Below are 20231 nucleotides of genomic sequence, written 5' to 3'. Positions count from 1 at the left end.
TGGCTGCACTGGTCTGGTGATACTAGGACTGGGGTGGTGATCAAGAACACTGTTGCCTGCATACACTGGTTAAGTGACACTGGTACTGCTGTGGCAGCGAATAGGGACAATGTTGCTGGACTCACTGGCTGTGGTGACACTGGTTTGGCAGCGATCAGCAACACTGTTGCAGTATTACACTGGTCTGGTAAAACTGGAACTGTTGTGTTGGTGATCAGGAACACTGTTGCTGGCATACACTGGTCTGGTGACTCTAGCATTGGTGTGGTGGTGATCAAGAGCAGTGTTGCTGGCTTACATTGGTCTGGTGACACCAGGACTGGTGTGGCAGTAATCAGTAACACTGTTGTTGGCCGAAACGGTCTGATGACACTTTGATTGATGGATGTGGCAATCACAGTGCACTCCGCTGCGTACCCCAGAAGGAGTGCATGAGCAATGGATGCAGAAGGCCAACTATATACATCCTCCCACATCCAGGAAGCACGTGTTCAGCCATTTATGTGCAAAGGTTAGATAGGAACCAGTTAAAGAGAGTGTCAGTGAAAAGCACTGTGATAATAGCTGGTGTTAGAGCAGATGGAGAGGTGATCTCATCCCAGCCATTATATGGCAGTTCTAGCGAATGGCCACTAGACCTGGGCACTATCACATGTAAGGAGGTCACATTCTCCCCATGCCCAAAAGCACTAAGTATTTTGCGCTGATGGGATGAAGGAGTCTTAGAAGATCTCCGGAGAATTATCAGTGGGTTGACAGAGGGCCTTTCACAGATGAAGCCACTTTGTCTAGAATAGACCATGAAAGTGACAGTGTCAAAAGGATTTTTAAAGTGGAATTAAATAAAGAAAAAGGTGACAGGTAGGATTTTATCACAGAAGAGACTCTATTCTCATAAACCGTGTATATTTATGGCACTGCTCTGTGCCATTGCAAGGTGACTCCTGAGTGCATATCTAGGAATGATGTCATTGCAGCCCTTCCAATCAAGCGGACGAAGAGTTAGAACCCGGAAAGAAGGTCAGGAGAAGATGGCAGCATCCGTGGCTGATGGAAGTGCTGACAGCTCAGCACTGGAGGGGATCACTAGTCAGGCAAATCTGCCATAATGTGCTAATATGCTGTGCATATGAACATATTTTAGCTAAAAGCTCTTGGGAACCAAATGAAAAAAATTGCAGGTTTATTTCTTTAAAATTTTAAATTGCTTTAAAATAATCCATAACTGGTTTAAATGATGTATTTTTATTTACTTCAATTGCCATTAAAAATATTATCAGGTCATAGCAACCCCGCAATTTAGATAGCACCATGGAAACAAGGAGTATGGATTACAGCTTCCTCAACTATTTACCATGTAGAACAATACAACAAACAGATGAGTGGAATAAAAGTTAGATTATAGCATGCTACCTTGTTTTCCACTGTCTGAAGAATAAACTGTAGTGCCCACAGCGAGCAATTATATTGCCAGTTTTGTTCACACATACTGTACTCATTAGTTTCAATGGGAAACAGACGTGTTTCCTTCAAACACTGGTAGGGGCACTCACAATGGCAGTTACACATGAGCTGAATCATAATAGATACTATTATTACAGGTACTTATATAGCACTATCAATTTACTCAGTGTTTTACATACATATATAGCACATTCATGTCAGTCCCTGCCCTCACGGGGTATACAATCTAAGGTCTCTAACTCATATCCATCCTAAAGCCAATTAGCCTACCAGCATGTCTTTGGAGTGTCGGAGCAAACTCACACAGGCACAATGAGAGCATGCAAACTCTAGGAAGGTGGTGCTGTGGTTAGGATTTGAACCAGTGACTCTAGTGCTGCTAGGTGAAAGAGCTAGCTATTGAGCCACTGTGCTACCCCATAGATAAGATAAGTACAAGTACAACAGATAACAGATAAGTATAAAAGGAAAATGAAATGTAAAATGTTTCTCTTTCATAGCTGCTAATCAAAGCATATCTATACCTAAGAACAAAAATGTCATATGTTCAATCCATCATCAGAAAATGGAAAGAGAATGGCACAACTGCAAACCTACCAAGACATGGCCGTCCACCAAAACTGACAGGCTAGGCAAGCAGAGCAGTAATCAGAGAAGTAGCCAAGAGGCCCATGGTAACTCTGGAGGAGCTGCAGAGATCCACAGCTCAGGTGGGAGAATCTGTCCACAGGACAACTATGAGTCATACACTCCACAAATCCGGTCTTTATGGAAGAGTAGCAAGAAGATAGCCATTGTTGAAAGAAAGCCATAAGATGTCCCATTTGCAAACATGTGGAAGAAGGTGCTCTGGTCAGATGAGACCAAAATTGAACTTTTTGGCCTAAAAGCAAAACGCTATGTGTGGCAGAAAACTAACACTGCACATCACCCTTAACGCACCATCCCCACCGTGAAACATGGTGGTGGCAGCATCATGATGTGGGGATGCTTTTCTTCAGCAGGGACAGGGAAGCTGGTCAGAGTTGATGGGAAGATGGATGGAGCCAAATACAGGGCAATCTTAGAAGAAAACCTGTTAAGAGTCTGCAAAAGACTTGAGACTGGGGCAGAGTTTCACCTTCCAGCAGGACAACGACCCTAAACATACAGCCAGAGCTACAATGGAATGGTTTAGATCAAATTATATTCATGTGTTAGAATTACTCAAAGTCTGGAACTAAATCCAACTGAGAATCTGTGGCAGGACTTGAAAATTGCTGTTCACAGACATTCTACATCCAATCTGACAGAGCCTGAGCTATTTTGCAAAGAAGAATGGGCAAACATTTCACTCTCTAGATGTGGAAAGCTGGTGGAGACATACCCAAAAAGACTTGCAGCTGTAATTGCAGTGAAAGGTGGTTCTACAAAATATTGACTCAGGGCTGAATACAAATGCACGCCACACTTTTCAGATATTTACTTGTAAAAAATTTTGAAAATCATTTTTCTTCCACTTCACAATCATGTGCCACTTTGTGTTGGTCTATCACATAAAATCCTAATAAAATACATTTATGATTTTGGTTGTAACATGACAAAATGTGGAAAATTTCAAGGGGTATGAATAATTTTTCAAGGCACTATAACCCAAAACAATGAAAATAGTACTGCTCAAATGCCCTCCAAACTGTAATATTCGGATCAGCATGTTGATAGACTTCTGCAAGGATCAGCCTGGCAGGTTCCAGTAGACATCAACAAAATGAGTCTGAATGAAATGGGTAAAAAATGGTGTCAGCTCCTGTTCTCCACCTGTAGACACATTTCGCCCTTTTTGGGGCTTAATCATAGAGGCCAATTGTAGACGCCTCTACAATTAAACCCCAAAAATGGTGAAACACGCCTGAAGAGTTCTCTATGGGTGAGGAACAGGGGCTGAAGCACTCTATTATCCATTTCACTCACATTCATGCAAGAGGGAGTTGGTGTCTGTATGCAGATGGCCATCATTTTGTTGACGTTTTAGAAACATATTAGAAGCATTTTACATGTGTATTCAAGGTTCAGGTGTTTTTATTTCAGGCAACAGAAAGCACTAAGGGGAGCTGATTAGGGGTGGGGAGCTGCTGTTTGGCCAGAAAACACTTGTAAACCACTGTTGCACATTTTTCAGGCCTTCCCACTGAACTCTATGGGACCAGAAACACTCCAGTCTGCCTAAGGTCCTGTTCAAATATCATTATGCGATTTTCAAAATGTGATTGTCGCGTGATTTTGCGTGTTGCATAGAGACAGCCCTTTCACTTGAATGGGCAGCCCTATGGCCGTTTGTCTACCCGAGGAGAAACTCATGGGCTTTTTTTGGGTAATATGCTTCATCAAAGTTCTGAAGGCACAGTTTTCTGATTATTGTGCGGTCCTGATTCTGCCCGTGATTCGAAATTGCGAAGTGTGAATGGGCCTAAAAGAAGCTCAAGTACTTTTCTACAGGTGGCAAAATGCTCAGATATCAACAGGGGCCATTAAAATGAATGGGATCTTTCTTGTTGAGCATCTTGGAGCTTCAAGTTACAAAACTCTCAGGTGTGATTGCTGGACCAATGCCAGCATATAGGCAGCTGTCTTAGAGCGCCAGCATGGGGGGGGGGGGGGGGGCAAAATCAAATCCCCCAGCCAATTGTGGATTGAGAGATGTTTGCCAGTATTAGTTCAGGGTGGATGGAAGATGGGGGGAGGGGGTCGCCACTATCCCTCCCTGTGTGTACAGCCCTCAGGTGCACACTTCTTCCGGACAACAAACCTCCCGCACACTGGTGTACCCTAACAGCCGCCTCCCTGGAGGACACCACAGGCTCATCCCCCAGTCTGCCCGTCATACAGAGCCAATGGAATGGAGGATGTGGCTTCTTGAACTGATCACCCTGTCCATGCAGCTGCTAGAGGGAGCTCGGGCTGCCATGGATGAGTGATTGGAGGTAGGATTGCCACCTCATCCCTTTAAAATTGAACACATAATTATTACACAGGTTCTGAGGCCAATTTAATGCAGTTGAGTGAGTTTAATTACCATCATAATCAGCCACAGAACCTGTGTAAATAATATATGTTTGGTTTTAAAGGGATAAGGTGGCAACCCTACTTGGAGGGCAGCTTTCAACATGACCTCACCGGAGCAGCAGTACCAGGGTGGGGTGGCTGGAAGATTTGGGAGGGGGCTAGCAGTACCAGCATGGGGTGACTGTAGGATGAGGGGGATAGCAGTACCAGTGTGGGATGGGGCCAGCAGTACCAGCGTGGGGTGACTGTAGGATGGGGGGGATAGCAGTACCAGTGTGGGGTGGCAGGAGAATGGTGGTGGGGACTAGCAGTACCAGCATGGGGTGGATGGAAGATTTGGGGGGCTAGCAGTACCAGTTTGGGGTGGCTGTAGGATGGAGGGATTGCAGTACCAGCAAGGGGTGGCTGGAAGATTTGGGGGAGCTAGCAGTTCAAGTATGGGGTGGCTGGAAGATTTGGGGGGCTAGCGGTACCAGCGTGGGGTGGCTGTAAGATTGAGGGGACAGCAGTACCAGTGTGCGGTGCCCGGAGAATGGTGGTGGGAGCTAGCAGTACCAGCGTGGGGTGGCAGGGGGATAGGCTAGCAGTACCAAGGTAGGGTAGTTGGAGGATGGGGGGATACCCAAAATGCACCTCCCGCACACTGGTGTACCCTAAGAGCTGGCTCCCTGGAGGACACCACAGGCTCATCCCCCAGTCTGCCCGTCATACAGAGCCAATGGAATGGAGGATGCGGCTGCTTGAACTGATCACCCTGTCCATGCAGCTGCTAGAGGGAGCCCGGGCTACCATGGATGAGTGCTTGGAGGTAGGGTTGCCACCTCATCCCTTTAAAACTGAACACATAATTATTACACAGGTTCTTTTTTTTATAATTTAAATATTTATTAATTTTCCATTTTAAATACATTTCATCATCATATTGTATATATAAAAAAAATACATTATAATATCCAACATTTCTACTTTATTTGCTCTATTCCAGATTTCCCTCCCACCTCCTCCCCCCGCCCTATCCCCATCTCCCTGCCCTTCATTTTCTCTGCAACTTCTTATAACAGCAAGTGAAATTTTTCTATTATTTTCTTTATTCTTTCCTATACTTCATGTATAATCTAGCTTTTTCCCAATTCTCCCATTTCCCATAATAGGCCTCCATCTTATCTTTTTGAATATGACAGAGTTTTTCCATCTTTTTAATCTGCTCTACTCTTTCTATCCAATCCTCTTCCTTCGGCATCTCCATTCTCCGCCAGAATTTGGGTATGAGAGCTTTTGCAGCATTTATATAGTACACAGGTTCTGAGGCAAATTTAAAGCAGATAAGTGAGTTTAACCAGCATGGGGTGGATGGAAGATTTGGGGGGCTAGTAGTACCAGTGTGGGGTGGCTGTAGGATGGGGGGATAGCAGTACCAGCGTGGGGTGGCTGGAAGATTTGGGGGAGCTAGCATTTCAAGTATGGGGTGGCTGGAGGATTTGGGGGGACAGCAGTACCAGTGTGCAGTGGCTGGAGAATGGTGGTGGGAGCTAGCAGTACCACAGTACCAGCGTGGGGTGGCAGGGGGATGGGCTAGCAGTACCAAGGTGGGGTAGTTGGAGGATGGGGGGTACCCAAAATGCACCTTCCTCTAGGTAGACAAAAATCCTTGCACTGGCCCTGAGTGAATTGGGCCTAAGGGTCCATTCCCAACAGCCACTGCTTCATAACACAGTGACTGGAGTGGTGTGTTCCAACTGGGATCACCGCTCTGTACCGCACCATTTTTTTTAAACTAACTTTATAAAAATGTCACACAGATATTTCATAAAGTTTAATTGGCCCGCATTATCGACAGTGATGTGAATCAGGCACACAGGGAACAAGGCATTTTGCCTTCTCCTGTGGTGGGACTGTGCTGGAATAAGTGCTCAGTGCAGTCCAGTCCTGAAGGGACAACTGAAGAGGAAAGAGATGGATTTGGTTCCAAAAGAGGGCCAGTCGGCCAAATCATGGCCAGCTATTCTGTTTCTTTAGGTTTACTTCAAATCAGTAAAGAAAAAGTCAATGGGAAGTATTATTGAGCCGGGAGGTTGGAAGGAGAGAAGAAGCTGTGAGGGAACAGTGAGGGAGCAGCGAGTGGCTCGGAGTGGCCGGAAGCTGGAGCAGACCGGAGAGGGTAATGTGTGTAAGGTGAGCCTGCAGGAGGGGGCGGAGTCAGTATCCTCCTCACAAAGCTGCCTGTGTGGTGGCTCAGTGTGTTCTGTGCTCCTTCGTCCTGGAAAATGGGTGCCTGCCTGGGAGTGTGTTCCCTGCTGAGCTGTGTGAGTACTGACTAGCCTTTACACGGCATGGGGGCTGCTAGGCTCACTTCTCTTATCTCGTCCTCAACTTCCTCCTGCTCCATCCTTGTTACAGGAACAAGTCGGGCGGTGTATATAGGGTGTGTGTGGTGTTATCTGTTCTCTATGGACACTTTATCAGGGGCTTTTACAACTGGGAGCTGAAGCAGATGGTCCTGAGTGGACACAGCCTGTTTATGTCACTTTTTCTCAGTGCTCTGCTCCTCTACAGACTTGTGAAGTTGGACTGGTTGTTGTCTCCTAGTTGTCTGTGTTTATCAGGGTGTATATGTGGGTTGTTTTGTTGTAGGTATGATGGGGTGGGGGGGGGCTCTGGTGCCCAGCTGACATGACAGATCAGCCTCATGTAAACACAACATGCATCACTAGTCCCTTTAACATGGGCGCTGACCATCTGATTAAACAGAAGAGTGCGCAATCTAAAGCCTCGTACATGGGATCAGAAAATCTTGGGAAAAAATACCGCTTTTGAAGAAATCGTACGACAACCTGATCGTTAGTACACAGCTTTCATCTGAAATTATTCGAACGGACAAGCACAGAAATGTTTCTTGCGTGATACTAGAACGTACGATTTTTGTTTACCTACTTGCCCTCCAGAGGATTTACCCCCCCCCCCCCCCCCTTCCTGACCAGGCCATTATTTGTGATTATTTGTGATTACTTTGACAGTTGCGCGGTCATGCAGCACTGCACATAAATTAAATTTTTTCATTCTTTCCCCCTCAAATAGAGCTGTCATTTGATCATCTCTGCAGTTTTTTTTTTGCACTATAAACAAAAGAAGACTGACGATTTTGAAAAAAAATATGTATTTTTGACATTTTGCTATAAAATCTTTCCAATAAAAAAAAAATTTCTTCATAAATTTGGGCCAAAATGTATTCTGCTATATGTCTTTGCAAAAAAAAATTGTGTAACTGAATTGGTTTACGTGAAAGTTATCGCATCTACAAGTGGTGGTATATATACTGGAATATTTATTTAATTTTACTAGTAATGGCGGCTAACAGTGACTTATAGTGGGACTGCGGCAAGCATTCTGACACTGGAGGGGAACTAACAGCCACTGACATCTCCAGTGACACTAATACAATGATCAGTGCTAATTTTAAAAAAAACTGACGTACTAATGGCACTGAGCAGGAAGGGGTTAACATCTGGGGTGATCAAAGGGTTAACTGTGTGCTGTGTATATTTTGCTGTGTTGTGCTTACACTGGGTGTTGTTTTACTAGGGAGACATGATTCTTTTTCTCTCTCAGCTGTGTAGAGAGAGAGAGAAAGCAAGCAGCATGTCCATGCTGACAGTAGAGAGATCTGTGCAGTTTACACACAGATCTCTCCCTCGTCCGCTTCACTGACGATCACTGAGTGTTGGCTGGGACCCAGTGATTGACATCCGCTGTAACCAATGGCAGCGCGGGTAGGGCGGCGTGCACACCCAATACCAGGAACTGCAAAGTCATGTATATATGTGACTGCGCAGAATGGCCGCCCTGTAGCAGTATATCTGCTGTAGGGAGGTAGGCAAGTGGTTAATTGGCAAGTTTCCATCTGAAAATACAAATACGTTACATCACTTCAAATTTTTATTCTGTTGTACAAGAGCTTTTGTAACCCCATCATTTTTGATATGAGACTAGAATGGAAAAGAAAAAAACAGACAATTATTCAATATTCTCATTGTGTGTATGGGGCTTAAAAGAGAGGTAGGGCTTTTTTTTTTTTTTTCCCCCTATTTATACTTACATAGGTGGATGCAGCATCAGTCCCCCGCTGACTCTAAGTGTGAGAACTGAGCGATCACATGACCGCTAACTGTTGAGTTCTCTTCTCTGTTCTGTGCAGAGCAGGACTGTCAGTCACCACTGTCTGCTCTGTACCCCAGTGTTCACTGGAGTGCTGGGCTGTGGAGGGGAGGGAGCGGCTGTCAGTGTCTCGTTGAGAGGTTAAGCCAGGTGCTGCTCCAGACTCTGGGGTGGATCCTGACTTTGAGGTTGGAATCTTTCACCGGCCTGGACCGGATGAGTGACGGCAGCCAACAGCGGACAGCAGGTCACAGGAGTGCAGAACGAACTGCACCCCTGTGATCCACAGAAGTACAACCAAAAAAGCTTTTGCTGTACTTCTCCTTTTTAAGTGTAATGGATATCGTATATTTATTTAAAAAATGACAAATGACAACTCCCATAAAATCAGTAAACGTATGCTGACCACAGGTCCAGATCTCAGCAAATACAGTCAGGTCCATAAATATTGGGACATCGACACAATTCTAACATTTTTGGCTCTATACACCACCACAATGGATTTGAAATGAAACAAACAAGATGTGCTTTAACTGCAGACTGTCAGCTTTAATTTGAGGGTATTTACATCCAAACCAGGTGAACGGTGTAGGAATTACAACAGTTTGCATATGTGCCTCCCACTTATTAAGGGACCAAAAGTAATGGGACAGAGTAATAATCATAAATCAAACTTTCACTTTTTAATACTTGGTTGCAAATCCTGTGCAGTCAATTACAGCCTGAAGTCTGGAATGCATAGACATCACCAGATGCTGGGTTTCATCCCTGATGATGCTCTGCCAGGCCTTTACTGCAACTGTCTTCAGTTCCTGCTTGTTCTTGGGGCATTTTCCCTTCAGTTTTGTCTTCAGCAAGTGAAATGCATGCTCAATCGGATTCAGGTCAGGTGATTGACTTGGCCATTGCATAACATTCCACTTCTTTCCCTTAAAAAACTCTTTGGTTGCTTTTGCAGTATGCTTTGGGTCATTGTCCATCTGCACTGTGAAGCGGCGTCCAATGAGTTGTGAAGCATTTGGCTGAATATGAGCAGATAATATTGCCCGAAACACTTCAGAATTCATCCTGCTGCTTTTGTCAGCAGTCACATCATCAATAAATACAAGAAAACCAGTTCCATCGGCAGCCATACATGCCCACGCCATGACACTACCACCACCATGCTTCACTGATGAGGTGGTATGATTAGGATCATGAGCAGTTCCTTTCCTTCTCCATACTCTTCTCTTCCCATCACTCTGGTACAAGTTGATCTTGGTCTCATCTGTCCATAGGATGTTGTTCCAGAACTGTGAAGGCTTTTTTAGATGTCGTTTGGCAAACTCTAATCTGGCCCTCCTGTTTTTGAGGCTCACCATCTTGTGTTGAACCCTCTGTATTCACTCTGGTGAAGTCTTCTCTTGATTGTTGACTTTGACACACATACACCTACCTCCTGGAGAGTGTTCTTGATCTGACCAACTGTTGTGAAGGGTGTTTTCTTCACCAGGGAAAGAATTCTTTGGTCATCCACCACAGTTGTTTTCCGTGGTCTTCCGGGTCTTTTGGTGTTGCTGAGCTCACCGGTGCGTTCCTTCTTTTTAAAAATGTTCCAAACAGTTGTTTTGACCACGCCTAATGTTTTTGCTATCTCTCTGGTGGGTTTGTTTTGTTTTTTTCAGCCTAATGATGGCTTGCTTCACTGATAGTGACAGCTCTTTGGATCTCATTTTGAGAGTTGACTGCAACAGATTCCAAATGCAAATAGCACACTTGAAATGAACTCTGGATCTTTTATCTGCTCATTGTAATTAGGATAATGATGGAATAACACACACCTGGCCATGAAACAGCTGAGAAGCCAATTGTCCCATTACTTTTGGTCCCTTAACAAGTGGGAGGCACATATGCAAACTGTTGTAATTCCTACACCGTTCACCTGATTTGGATGTAAATACCCTCAAATTAAAGCTGACAGTCTGCAGTTAAAGCACATCTTGTTCGATTCATTTCAAATCCATTGTGGTGGTGTATAGAGCCAAAAATGTTAGAATTGTGTCGATGTCCCAATATTTATGGACCTGACTGTACGTGGCATCAGGGCATACACATAGGGCTGGCAAATGTACAATCTGTGACAGCCACAGCTCCATGCCCCAGCTCCTGGCGGCAGTGTCTGGCTAGGAGCAGAGGCAGGAGTGATGCTCAGCCTGGGTGTGCTGGTGTGTCCTGATACCTGAACCTGTGATCCATAAGCATATTTTTATTGATTTTAAGTGAGTTGTCATTTTTATAACCGCTTGACCTCTGGAAGGTTTTACCCCCTTATGACCAGGCTATTTATGCATTACTTTATCTGGCAATTGTGCGGTCATGAAACACTGTGCCCAAAGGAAATATATATAATTTTTTCAAACAAATGGATCTTTCTTTTGGTGGTATTTAATCACCACTGGGTTTTTTATTATATAAACGAAAAAATACAGTAAATTTTGGAAAAAGGAAAATATATTTTCTACTTTTGTAGTATAAAACATATCCTATTAAAGAAAAAAAACAAATGTCTTCATAAAGTTAGGCCAAAATGCATTCTGCTACATGTCTTTGGTGAAAAAAAAACCCCTCTCAATAAGTACATCATAAGTACTTAATATATACATCTACGAACTATGGTATATAAATTTGAAAATTGATCAATCCTGATGTGCTGACTGCTATGCCATTGAGACCCTAAAATGCCAGGAGAGTACAAACAATCTACAAATCGCCCCTTTTTTTGAAAGTAGCCTGAAGTATTTAGGTTTATTTTTTTTTACACTTTGATTGCTGTTACAGTGATAATCATTGTAACAGCATTGTTTTGAACTGTCATGAATGCGTTACATTCATAACAGCTGTGACTACTAGTGATCTGTGATTGGCTACAGCTAATCACATGGTACAGGGTGCTGTGATTGGCCCAAGCACCATGTAGGGCCAATCACAGCATCACTGTATAGGCAGCACAGCTGTTATGAATGAGATTCATTCATAACAGCTTTGTTGATATTGTGATTATGTGATTGCATAGCCTTTGCCTATAGCAGGCTGGTACAAGGACCTGCAATCCACTGTCCAGCAGACACAGCGGTCATGGGAGCAGCGCGCTGCGTGCCCCTAACCCGGAGGAGGTTGGATGACGTACATGTTCCAGCCTGCCTGTGCCACCTGCCCACAGTAAGTGTACTGTAGGTGGTTAGCAAGTGGTTAAATAAATGTATGATATTCACTACACTAATGCAGGACATACACTATATGAAAAATCGCTGGAAAAAGAAAAATGTTTCAGCGAAGCTCACGATACTATCATGTATGACATCACATTTGTGTAGTGACCAAATCTTGAATGAGAAATTGTTCAGTGGACATAAATGAATCCATTTATCATTCAGTTTGTTCACATAAAAATGAAGTGACAAAATATATTTGACCTTTCCACCTGCATTCTCTCTCTTGTATATTCCCACTTTAGCTGTGTGGAGGATCAGAGCATTCGTTACGGAAAGAGCTTCCAGGTTACTGTTTCCTTGCACATTAAAAATCAAACAATTTTTACTGCACCAGAAATACACTAACCTTCCAAATTTTGTTCAATCAATAAAAAATTTCCCAACATTTCAATCACTTTTTTGGCTCAAAGTTGAAAATTATTAGAAAATCGAATTAACTTTGCATTTATTAGAATTTTGTACAATTTTTCGTATAGTGTGTGGCTGTCTTTAGGACGTGGTGGTTAGGACAGAATGGTTCCTTCCTCTCACTGGTGGTCTCTAGAGCCTCTCAGTGGAGAATGCATTAGGAACTGAGGTTCCCAACTTGAATGTGACTCCAGTCAAAAATAGCTTTTATGGTTTCGATATAGTAGAATTTATGGCTGCTTTTTATTACCATGTTCCTAAATGCTTTTATTTACTTTTAATTTGCTGCTAAGTAAGACAGGAAGTGGTGGAAAATTAACGGTCATAAAATCAGGGTTTCCAACTCTTTCTAAATCCAACCAGAACTGAAAGGGAGCGTATTGTGTTTGGAGTTGATGCCAATAAAGAAGCAGACTGAAAAGAACCCTATATGGAGACACATGCAGAAGCTGTTATTGTCATTGTAATCAATCTGAAAGTGCTAGTTGCCTGGCTGTCTCTGGCATCAATACTCCAGAAGCTCTAGTGAACCTTCTGATAGAGACTTGCAGTAGCCAGGGCAGTAGACATAAACATGTGGAAGAACACTGATGGGTATAAACAGTGATGGTTCTGTAGCATGGGTTCTCAACCTGTGGCTTCTGACTTTTGTGAGTCATGCTTGTAACGGTCACAGGTTGTCAACAGGATTAAAGGTTGAGCACCCATGTTTTACAGGCATAAGGTTTTTTTTTTCCTATTTTTTCCCCTTAATTCTTTACATTATGTTAAAAAACCCTGAAACCATGTTCAGCTTCCTCCCAGCTTTGCGTTTTTACTGCAGGTTTTTTGTTAAATGGGAATTGTTTTTGTTGTTGGGCAGAATGAAACCACAAAACGTGGCAAAAACACACTACATGCGTTTCAGCAGTGTCTACGTTGAACTCTATTGTGGCAAAAATGCTACTTTTTGCATTAAAAAAAAAAAGTCCCTGACCCTTTCCAAAAATACAGCAGCTCAAAAAAGCATAGATGTTAGCGTGTCCTATAGGAAACCATGTTCAATAGACTGTAGTGCGTTTCTGCAAAGAGCACTAAAAAACGCATTGGTGTGAACCAGGCATTAAAAAGGGAAGTTCTGCTTTTCCGCCTACCTGGTTTTGACAGGTGCCCACTCCCGCTTGGATTGCCTAGGCCAGGGATGTCAAACTGGTGGCCCTCCAACTGTTGCGAAACTACAAGTCCCATCATGCCTCTACCTTTGGGAGTCATGCTTGTAACTGTCAATCTTGCAATGCCTCATGGGACTTGTAGTTTGGCAACAGCTGCAGGGCTGCCAGTTTGACACCCGTGGCCTAAGCAATCCTAGCAGAAGTTCAGCATCTCCCCGCCCTTCCCCTTTGTCTTTTTCCCCTAGCAAAAACGCCTAGCTCAAGGAACCTAAAGATTGGCGAAGAATCGGCCCAGGTATGGACAGTGTCGGATCCCTGGATGGGTAAGTGTCCTTTTTATTAAAGTTCAGCAGCTACAGTATTTATTTTTTTGTGGTGGGGGGTGTATTACTAATCCCAGAAAACAATTTGATATATCAGAATGATCCAATAACGTATAGTGTTCTCTAGCGATACTGACAAATCTGTCCAGGTTATATTTTAATGTTTTTGTAGAGTAAACAAAAATTTCTCCTTTCACACTTTTTGAAGTGATTGTAAAGGCAGATTAAAAAAATAAATAACACGTCATACTTACCTGCTCTGTACAATGGTTTTGCACAGAGCAGCTCCGATCCTCCTCTTCTCGGGTCCCCCGCTGGCGCTCCAGGCCCCTCCTTCCTGATAAATGCCCCCACAGCAAGCAGCTTGCTATGGGGAGCTCTGAGTAGGCTCATTCCTGAGCTGCTGCTCTGTGTGTCCATTCACACACACATGGCTTGGTCCTGCCCCTCACTCTTTTCTCATTCAGAACCTTGATATGCTTCTTACGGAGCCACTCCTTGGTTATCCTGGCTGTGTGCTTTAGGTCGTTGTCATGTTGGAAGACCCAGCCACGACCCATCTTCAATGCTCTGACTGAGGGAAGGAGGTTGTTGCTCAAAATCTCACAATAAATGGCCCCATTCATTCTCTCCTTAATACAGTGCAGTCGTCCTGTCCCCTTCGCAGATAAGCACCCCCATGCTTCACAGTAGGGATGGTGTTCTTGGGATGCAACTCGTCCTTCTTTTTCCTCCAAACACGACGAGTGAAGTTTACAACAAAAAGTTCTACTTTGGTCTCATCTGACCACATGACTTTCTCCCATGCCTCCTCTGGATCATCCAGATGGTCATTGGCAAGCTTCAGACGGGCCTGGACATGTGATGGCTTGAGCAGGGGAACCTTCCGTGCAATGCATGATTTGAAACCATGACAGCATAATTGTTCTACCGACAGTGACCTTTGAAACTGTGGTCCCAGCTCTCTTCATGTCATTGACCAGCTCCTCCCTTGTAGTTCTGGGCTGATTCCTCACCTTTCTTATCAGTGATACCCCACGAGGTGAGATCTTGCATGGAGCCCCAGTCCGAGGGAGACTGACAGTCATCTTTAGCCTCTTCCATTTTCAAACAATTGCTCCAACAGTTGATCTATTTTCACCAAGCTTCTTGGCAATTGCCTTCTAGCCCTTTCCAGCCTTGTGGAGGTCCACAATTTTGTCTCTGGTGTCTTTTGACAGCTCTTTAGTCTTGCCCATGGTAGTAGTTGGTGTCTCACTGACTGTGGGGTGGACAGGTGTCTTTAAAGAGCTCAGACAGGTGCTACTAAGTTAGATTAATGAGTGCAGTAGAGGTGGACTTTTTAAAGGCACAGTAACAGGTCTTTGAGAGCCAGAATTCTTGCTGTTTCTTAGGTGTTCAAATACTTATGTTCAGCAGTGCAAGACAAATCAAATCTTTAAAAATCATACAATGTGATTTTTTTTTTTTTTTTTTTTTTTTTTTTTTTAAATTCTGTCTCTCAGAGTGGGAATGCACCTACAATGTGAATTTCAGACCCCTCCATGATTTCTAAGTGGGAGAAATTGCAAAATCACAGGGTGTTCAAATACTTCTGTTCCTCACTGTATGTAAATCTGCCTCTTAGAGAAGCCAAAGGCATTTTGAAACTGACTACTGTGATCAGGGAGCCGAACTCGAACCAGTGTTATGGTTTGTGGTAAAGAAGCATTGCAGGAACTGAACACTGGACATCCAAAACTGCTTTGCCCATGAAGGACAAAGCACTGTACATCCTTAAGAGCCCAGTGCCACAGCATCACACCTTCATTCTCTTCCCTGCCATCTTTTAGGCTGCCAATGGAAATATCTGGATTGTGATCCACTGCTTGTGTCAACGATGGTGACTGACCCAGCCACTGTAACACTTTAAAACACATCTAAATCAAACATGTAACATCACAGTTTACCAATCCTTAGATGTGATGGCTGCACTTGTTTTCAAGTTGCCCCCTACTTTCCCAACTTTTTTTTTTTTTTTTTCTTCATCTGGTAATCATGTGAATTAACACACTTCTTGTCCTAGGGACGCCTACATTTACCCCCCCCCCCCCGCCATTGCATCTATGGAAGAAGCCATTGTTGTCACCCAGGCTGGACTTCAAACATTTCTGGCTTGGTTTAACTCAATTATATGGGACTGATTAGAATACTGTAGTACATTTCTAGCAGATCAAGTGCTTTTTTCTGTAATTACTGAAAATATTCTTAGCCTGAAAAAAAACCGAATGCAGACACTCCGTCTAAGAACTGGTAAGCTGCAATATATTCAATTTTTTGTTCTGCTATAAGCCTGGTGGTGGATCTGCTGTGATTTGTTTGTGTGTATGTGGTTTGCTACTTACAATATTTATATTTTTCCAGCCCTTTTCTTATGGCATTCTTGATTAAGATTTTTAAGAAAAAAGAATGCAAGCAGCAATGCTAAACATCCAGGTAGTAATCAGGTGGTAAATAGCTGAGTGGCCCTGTTAAAAATGGAAATAAAACTTTCAATCTGTGCTTTTTAAAAGTCACTTAGATATGTTAGATATGTTTTTAGCCTAGGCTCACATTTGTGTAAATGAGGGACAGCATGTAAATCGCACGTGTTCCTGCATATGCAGCAAAAAATGCGCTGCTGTTTAACAGACATGTAGGGGTGCCATTTATTCTTAATGGCACCTCCACAGAATGTAAAACCTGTGTGCGGAAACACATTGTGCCATTCTGTTTTCGTGTGGCTGCAATTTTGGAAAATTCACAGGGTCCTTTTCCCTCCATTTCCCACATGTACAGCAGCCCATTCAAATGAATAGGACTGTTGCTGCTGTGCAAGCATGGCTGCAGGGAAACCACAAAGATGTGAACCTAACTTTAGTGTGTTGTAAGTACACAGGGTAAGTTGCTGTTTTCGAGGCCGTAGTAAAGTAATATTTAATCATAACTTAGGTTAATAAACAGCAGATTCTTGTGTAAGCACATGACACTAGAAAAACATCTGCGTGCGTGTTTCAACCAGAGTCAACGAATACTAATGTATTTCATGGTTTATAAAGTTATTTTGTATCCAGGGTCTTAGAGGAACAGATATATAAATAAACTTGCCATCCTTATATATTGTATATGATGATTACGGTAACTTTTAACAATGCAGACAACACAGAATTAAATCTTTAGTTGGCGGTAGATAGAGTCAGGTCCATAAATATTGGGACAGTGACACAATTCTAACATTTTTGGCTCTATACACCACCACAATGGATTTGAAATGAAACAAACAAGATGTGCTTTAACTGCAGACTGTCAGCTTTAAATTGAGGGTATTTACATCCAAATCAGGTGAACAGTGTAGGAATTACAACAGTTTGCATATGTGCCTCCCACTTGTTAAGGGACCAAAAGTAATGGGACAATTGGCTTCTCAGCTGTTCCATGGCCAGGTGTGTGTTATTCCCTCATTATCCCAATTACAATGAGCAGATAAAAGGCCCAGAGTTCATTTCAAGTGTGCTATTTGCATTTGGAATCTGTTGCTGTCAACTCTCAAGATGAGATCCAAAGAGCTGTCACTATCAGTGAAGCAAGCCATCATTAGGCTGAAAAAAACAAAACAAACCCATCAGAGAGATAGCAAAAACATTAGGCGTGGCCAAAACAACTGTTTGGAACATTCTTAAAAAGAAGGAACGCACTAGTGAGCTCAGCAACACCAAAAGACCCGGAAGACCACGAAAAACAACTGTGGTGGATGACCGAAGAATTCTTTCCCTGGTGAAGAAAACACCCTTCACAACAGTTGGCCAGATCAAGAACACTCTCCAGGAGGTAGGTGTATGTGTGTCAAAGTCAACAATCAAGAGAAGACTTCACCAGAGTGAATACAGAGGGTTCACCACAAGATGGAAACCATTGCTGAGCCTCAAAAACAGGAAGGCCAGATTAGAGTTTGCCAAACGACATCTAAAAAAGCCTTCACAGTTCTGGAACAACATCCTATGGACAGATGAGACCAAGATCAACTTGTACCAGAGTGATGGGAAGAGAAGAGTATGGAGAAGGAAAGGAACTGCTCATGATCCTAATCATACCACCTCATCAGTGAAGCATGGTGGTGGTAGTGTCATGGCGTGGGCATGTATGGCTGCCAATGGAACTGGTTCTCTTGTATTTATTGACGATGTGACTGCTGACAAAAACAGCAGGATGAATTCTGAAGTGTTTCGGGCAATATTATCTGCTCATATTCAGCCAAATGCTTCACAACTCATTGGACGCCGCTTCACAGTGCAGATGGACAATGACCCAAAGCATACTGCAAAAGCAACCAAAGAGTTTTTTAAGGGAAAGAAGTGGAATGTTATGCAATGGCCAAGTCTATCACCTGACCTGAATCTGATTGAGCATGCATTTCACTTGCTGAAGACAAAACTGAAGGGAAAATGCCCCAAGAACAAGCAGGAACTGAAGACAGTTGCAGTAGAGGCCTCGCAGAGCATCACCAGGGATGAAACCCAGCGTCTGGTGATGTCTATGCGTTCCAGACTTCAGGCTGTAATTGACTGCAAAGCATTTGCAACCAAGTATTAAAAAGTGAAAGTTTGATTTATGATTATTATTCTGTCCCATTACTTTTGGTCCCTTAACAAGTGGGAGGCACATATGCAAACTGTTGTAATTCCTACACCGTTCACCTGATTTGGATGTAAATACCCTCAAATTAAAGCTGACAGTCTGCAGTTAAAGCACATCTTGTTTGTTTCATTTCAAATACATTGTGGTGGTGTATAGAGCCAAAAATCTTAGAATTGTGCCGATGTCCCAATATTTATGGACCTGACTGTATTTCCTGACAGTCTTGCAGGGCATCCTATGGATTGCTAGCTGAGGCTTGTTGGGAGAAGGGATGAGTGGAAATATTGGACTACAATCTGCTGGTTTTCTGATAATCCAATGAAGGAGGTATCTACAGTGCACCTACCCTGCCTTTCTCCAGCAGAAGTTGTACAATAGGACTATTTGAATATAGCGGCCTTGCATCTAGAGAGAATTCCTGAGGGTATTTGCTATATACCTGTGTGTAAGACCACTCTCCAATGTCTTGGTATATAATTCCAACTAACCTTTTAAAGATGAATTCTGGGGTTAGAAAACACTAGTGTTTCCCAACCAGCTTCTCACCATTTTATAGTCTTAAAATAATAATAATAAAATCTTCTAAGACCCTGATTAACGTACCTGAATCTGCTATTCCATGACAATTTGCATCACCTCTTCTTGTAGTGATGACCAGTGATTACAAGCTGCTCCTCCTGCAGCTAGTCAATTTTGTTGTTGCCCTTCATGTTGTGATGTTATGACTCCATTTTGGACTATTTTGATATCAAATAACCCAGTGTCTTCATAATTAGGATGCAACATACAGTGAGGAACAGAAGTATTTGAACACCCTGCGATTGTGCAAGTTCTCCCACTTAGAAATCATGGAGGGGTCTGAAATTCACATTGTAGGTGCATTCCCACTCTGAGAGACAGAATTAAAAAAAAAATTCAGGAAATCACATTGTATGATTTTTAAAGAATTGATTTCTCTTGCACTGCTGAACATAAGTATTTGAACACCTAAGAAACAGCAAGAATTCTGGCTCTCAAAGACCTGTTACTGTGCCTTTAAAGGTCCACCTCTACTCCACTCATTAATCTAACTTAGTAGCACCTGTCTGAGCTCTTTAAAGACACCTGTCCACCCCACAGTCAGTCAGACACCAACTACCATGGGCAAGACCAAAGAGCTGTCAACAGACACCAGAGACAAAATTTGGGACCTCCACAAGGCTGGAAAGGGCTACGGAGCAATTGCCAAGCAGCTTGGTGAAAATGGATCAACTGTTGGAGCAATTGTTAGAAAATGGAAGAGGCTAAAGACGACTGTCAGTCTCCCTCGGACTGGGGCTCCATGCAAGATCTCACCTCGTGGGGTATCACTGATAAGAAAGGTGAGGAATCGGCCCAGAACTACAAGGGAGGAGCTGGTCAATGACATGAAGAGAGCTGGGACCACAGTTTCAAAGGTCACTGTCGGTAGAACACTATGCCATCATGGTTTCAAATCATGCAATGCACGGAAGGTTCCCCTGCTGAAGTCATCACATGTCCAGGCCCGTCTGAAGTTTGCCAATGACCATCTGGATGATCCAGAGGAGGCATGGGAGAAAGTCATGTGGTCAGATGAGACCAAAGTAGAACTTTTTAGTCTGAACTTCACTCGTCGTGCTTGGAGGAAAAAGGATGAGTTGCATCCCAAGAACACCATCCCTACTGTGAAGCATGGGGGTGGTAACATCATGCTTTGGGGATGCTTCTCTGCGAAGGAGACAGGACGACTGCACCGTATTAAGGAGAGGATGAATGGGGCCATTTAT

General features: G+C 43.3%; 1 protein-coding gene across 1 annotated transcript in view; it reads left to right on the top strand.

Moving 5' to 3' along the window:
- The first annotated feature begins 6693 nt into the window (after positions 1–6693).
- The window catches only part of SERINC2 (serine incorporator 2), a 52668-nt gene continuing 39130 nt past the window's right edge, over positions 6694–20231 (top strand). The window contains exon 1 of the mRNA XM_089686296.1: positions 6694–6809. Within this exon, the coding sequence (XP_089542422.1) occupies positions 6771–6809 (39 nt within the window). The 5' untranslated portion in view covers positions 6694–6770. The remainder of the gene's footprint in view (positions 6810–20231) is intronic.

Source organism: Staurois parvus, unplaced genomic scaffold (genome assembly GCF_062004578.1).
Source record: "Staurois parvus isolate SC_StPar_1 unplaced genomic scaffold, SC_StPar_1.0 ptg000394l, whole genome shotgun sequence".
NCBI classification, from domain to species: Eukaryota; Metazoa; Chordata; class Amphibia; order Anura; family Ranidae; genus Staurois; species Staurois parvus.
Note: the sequence above shows the minus strand (reverse complement) of the source record. Positions and strands in the feature narration are given on the sequence as shown.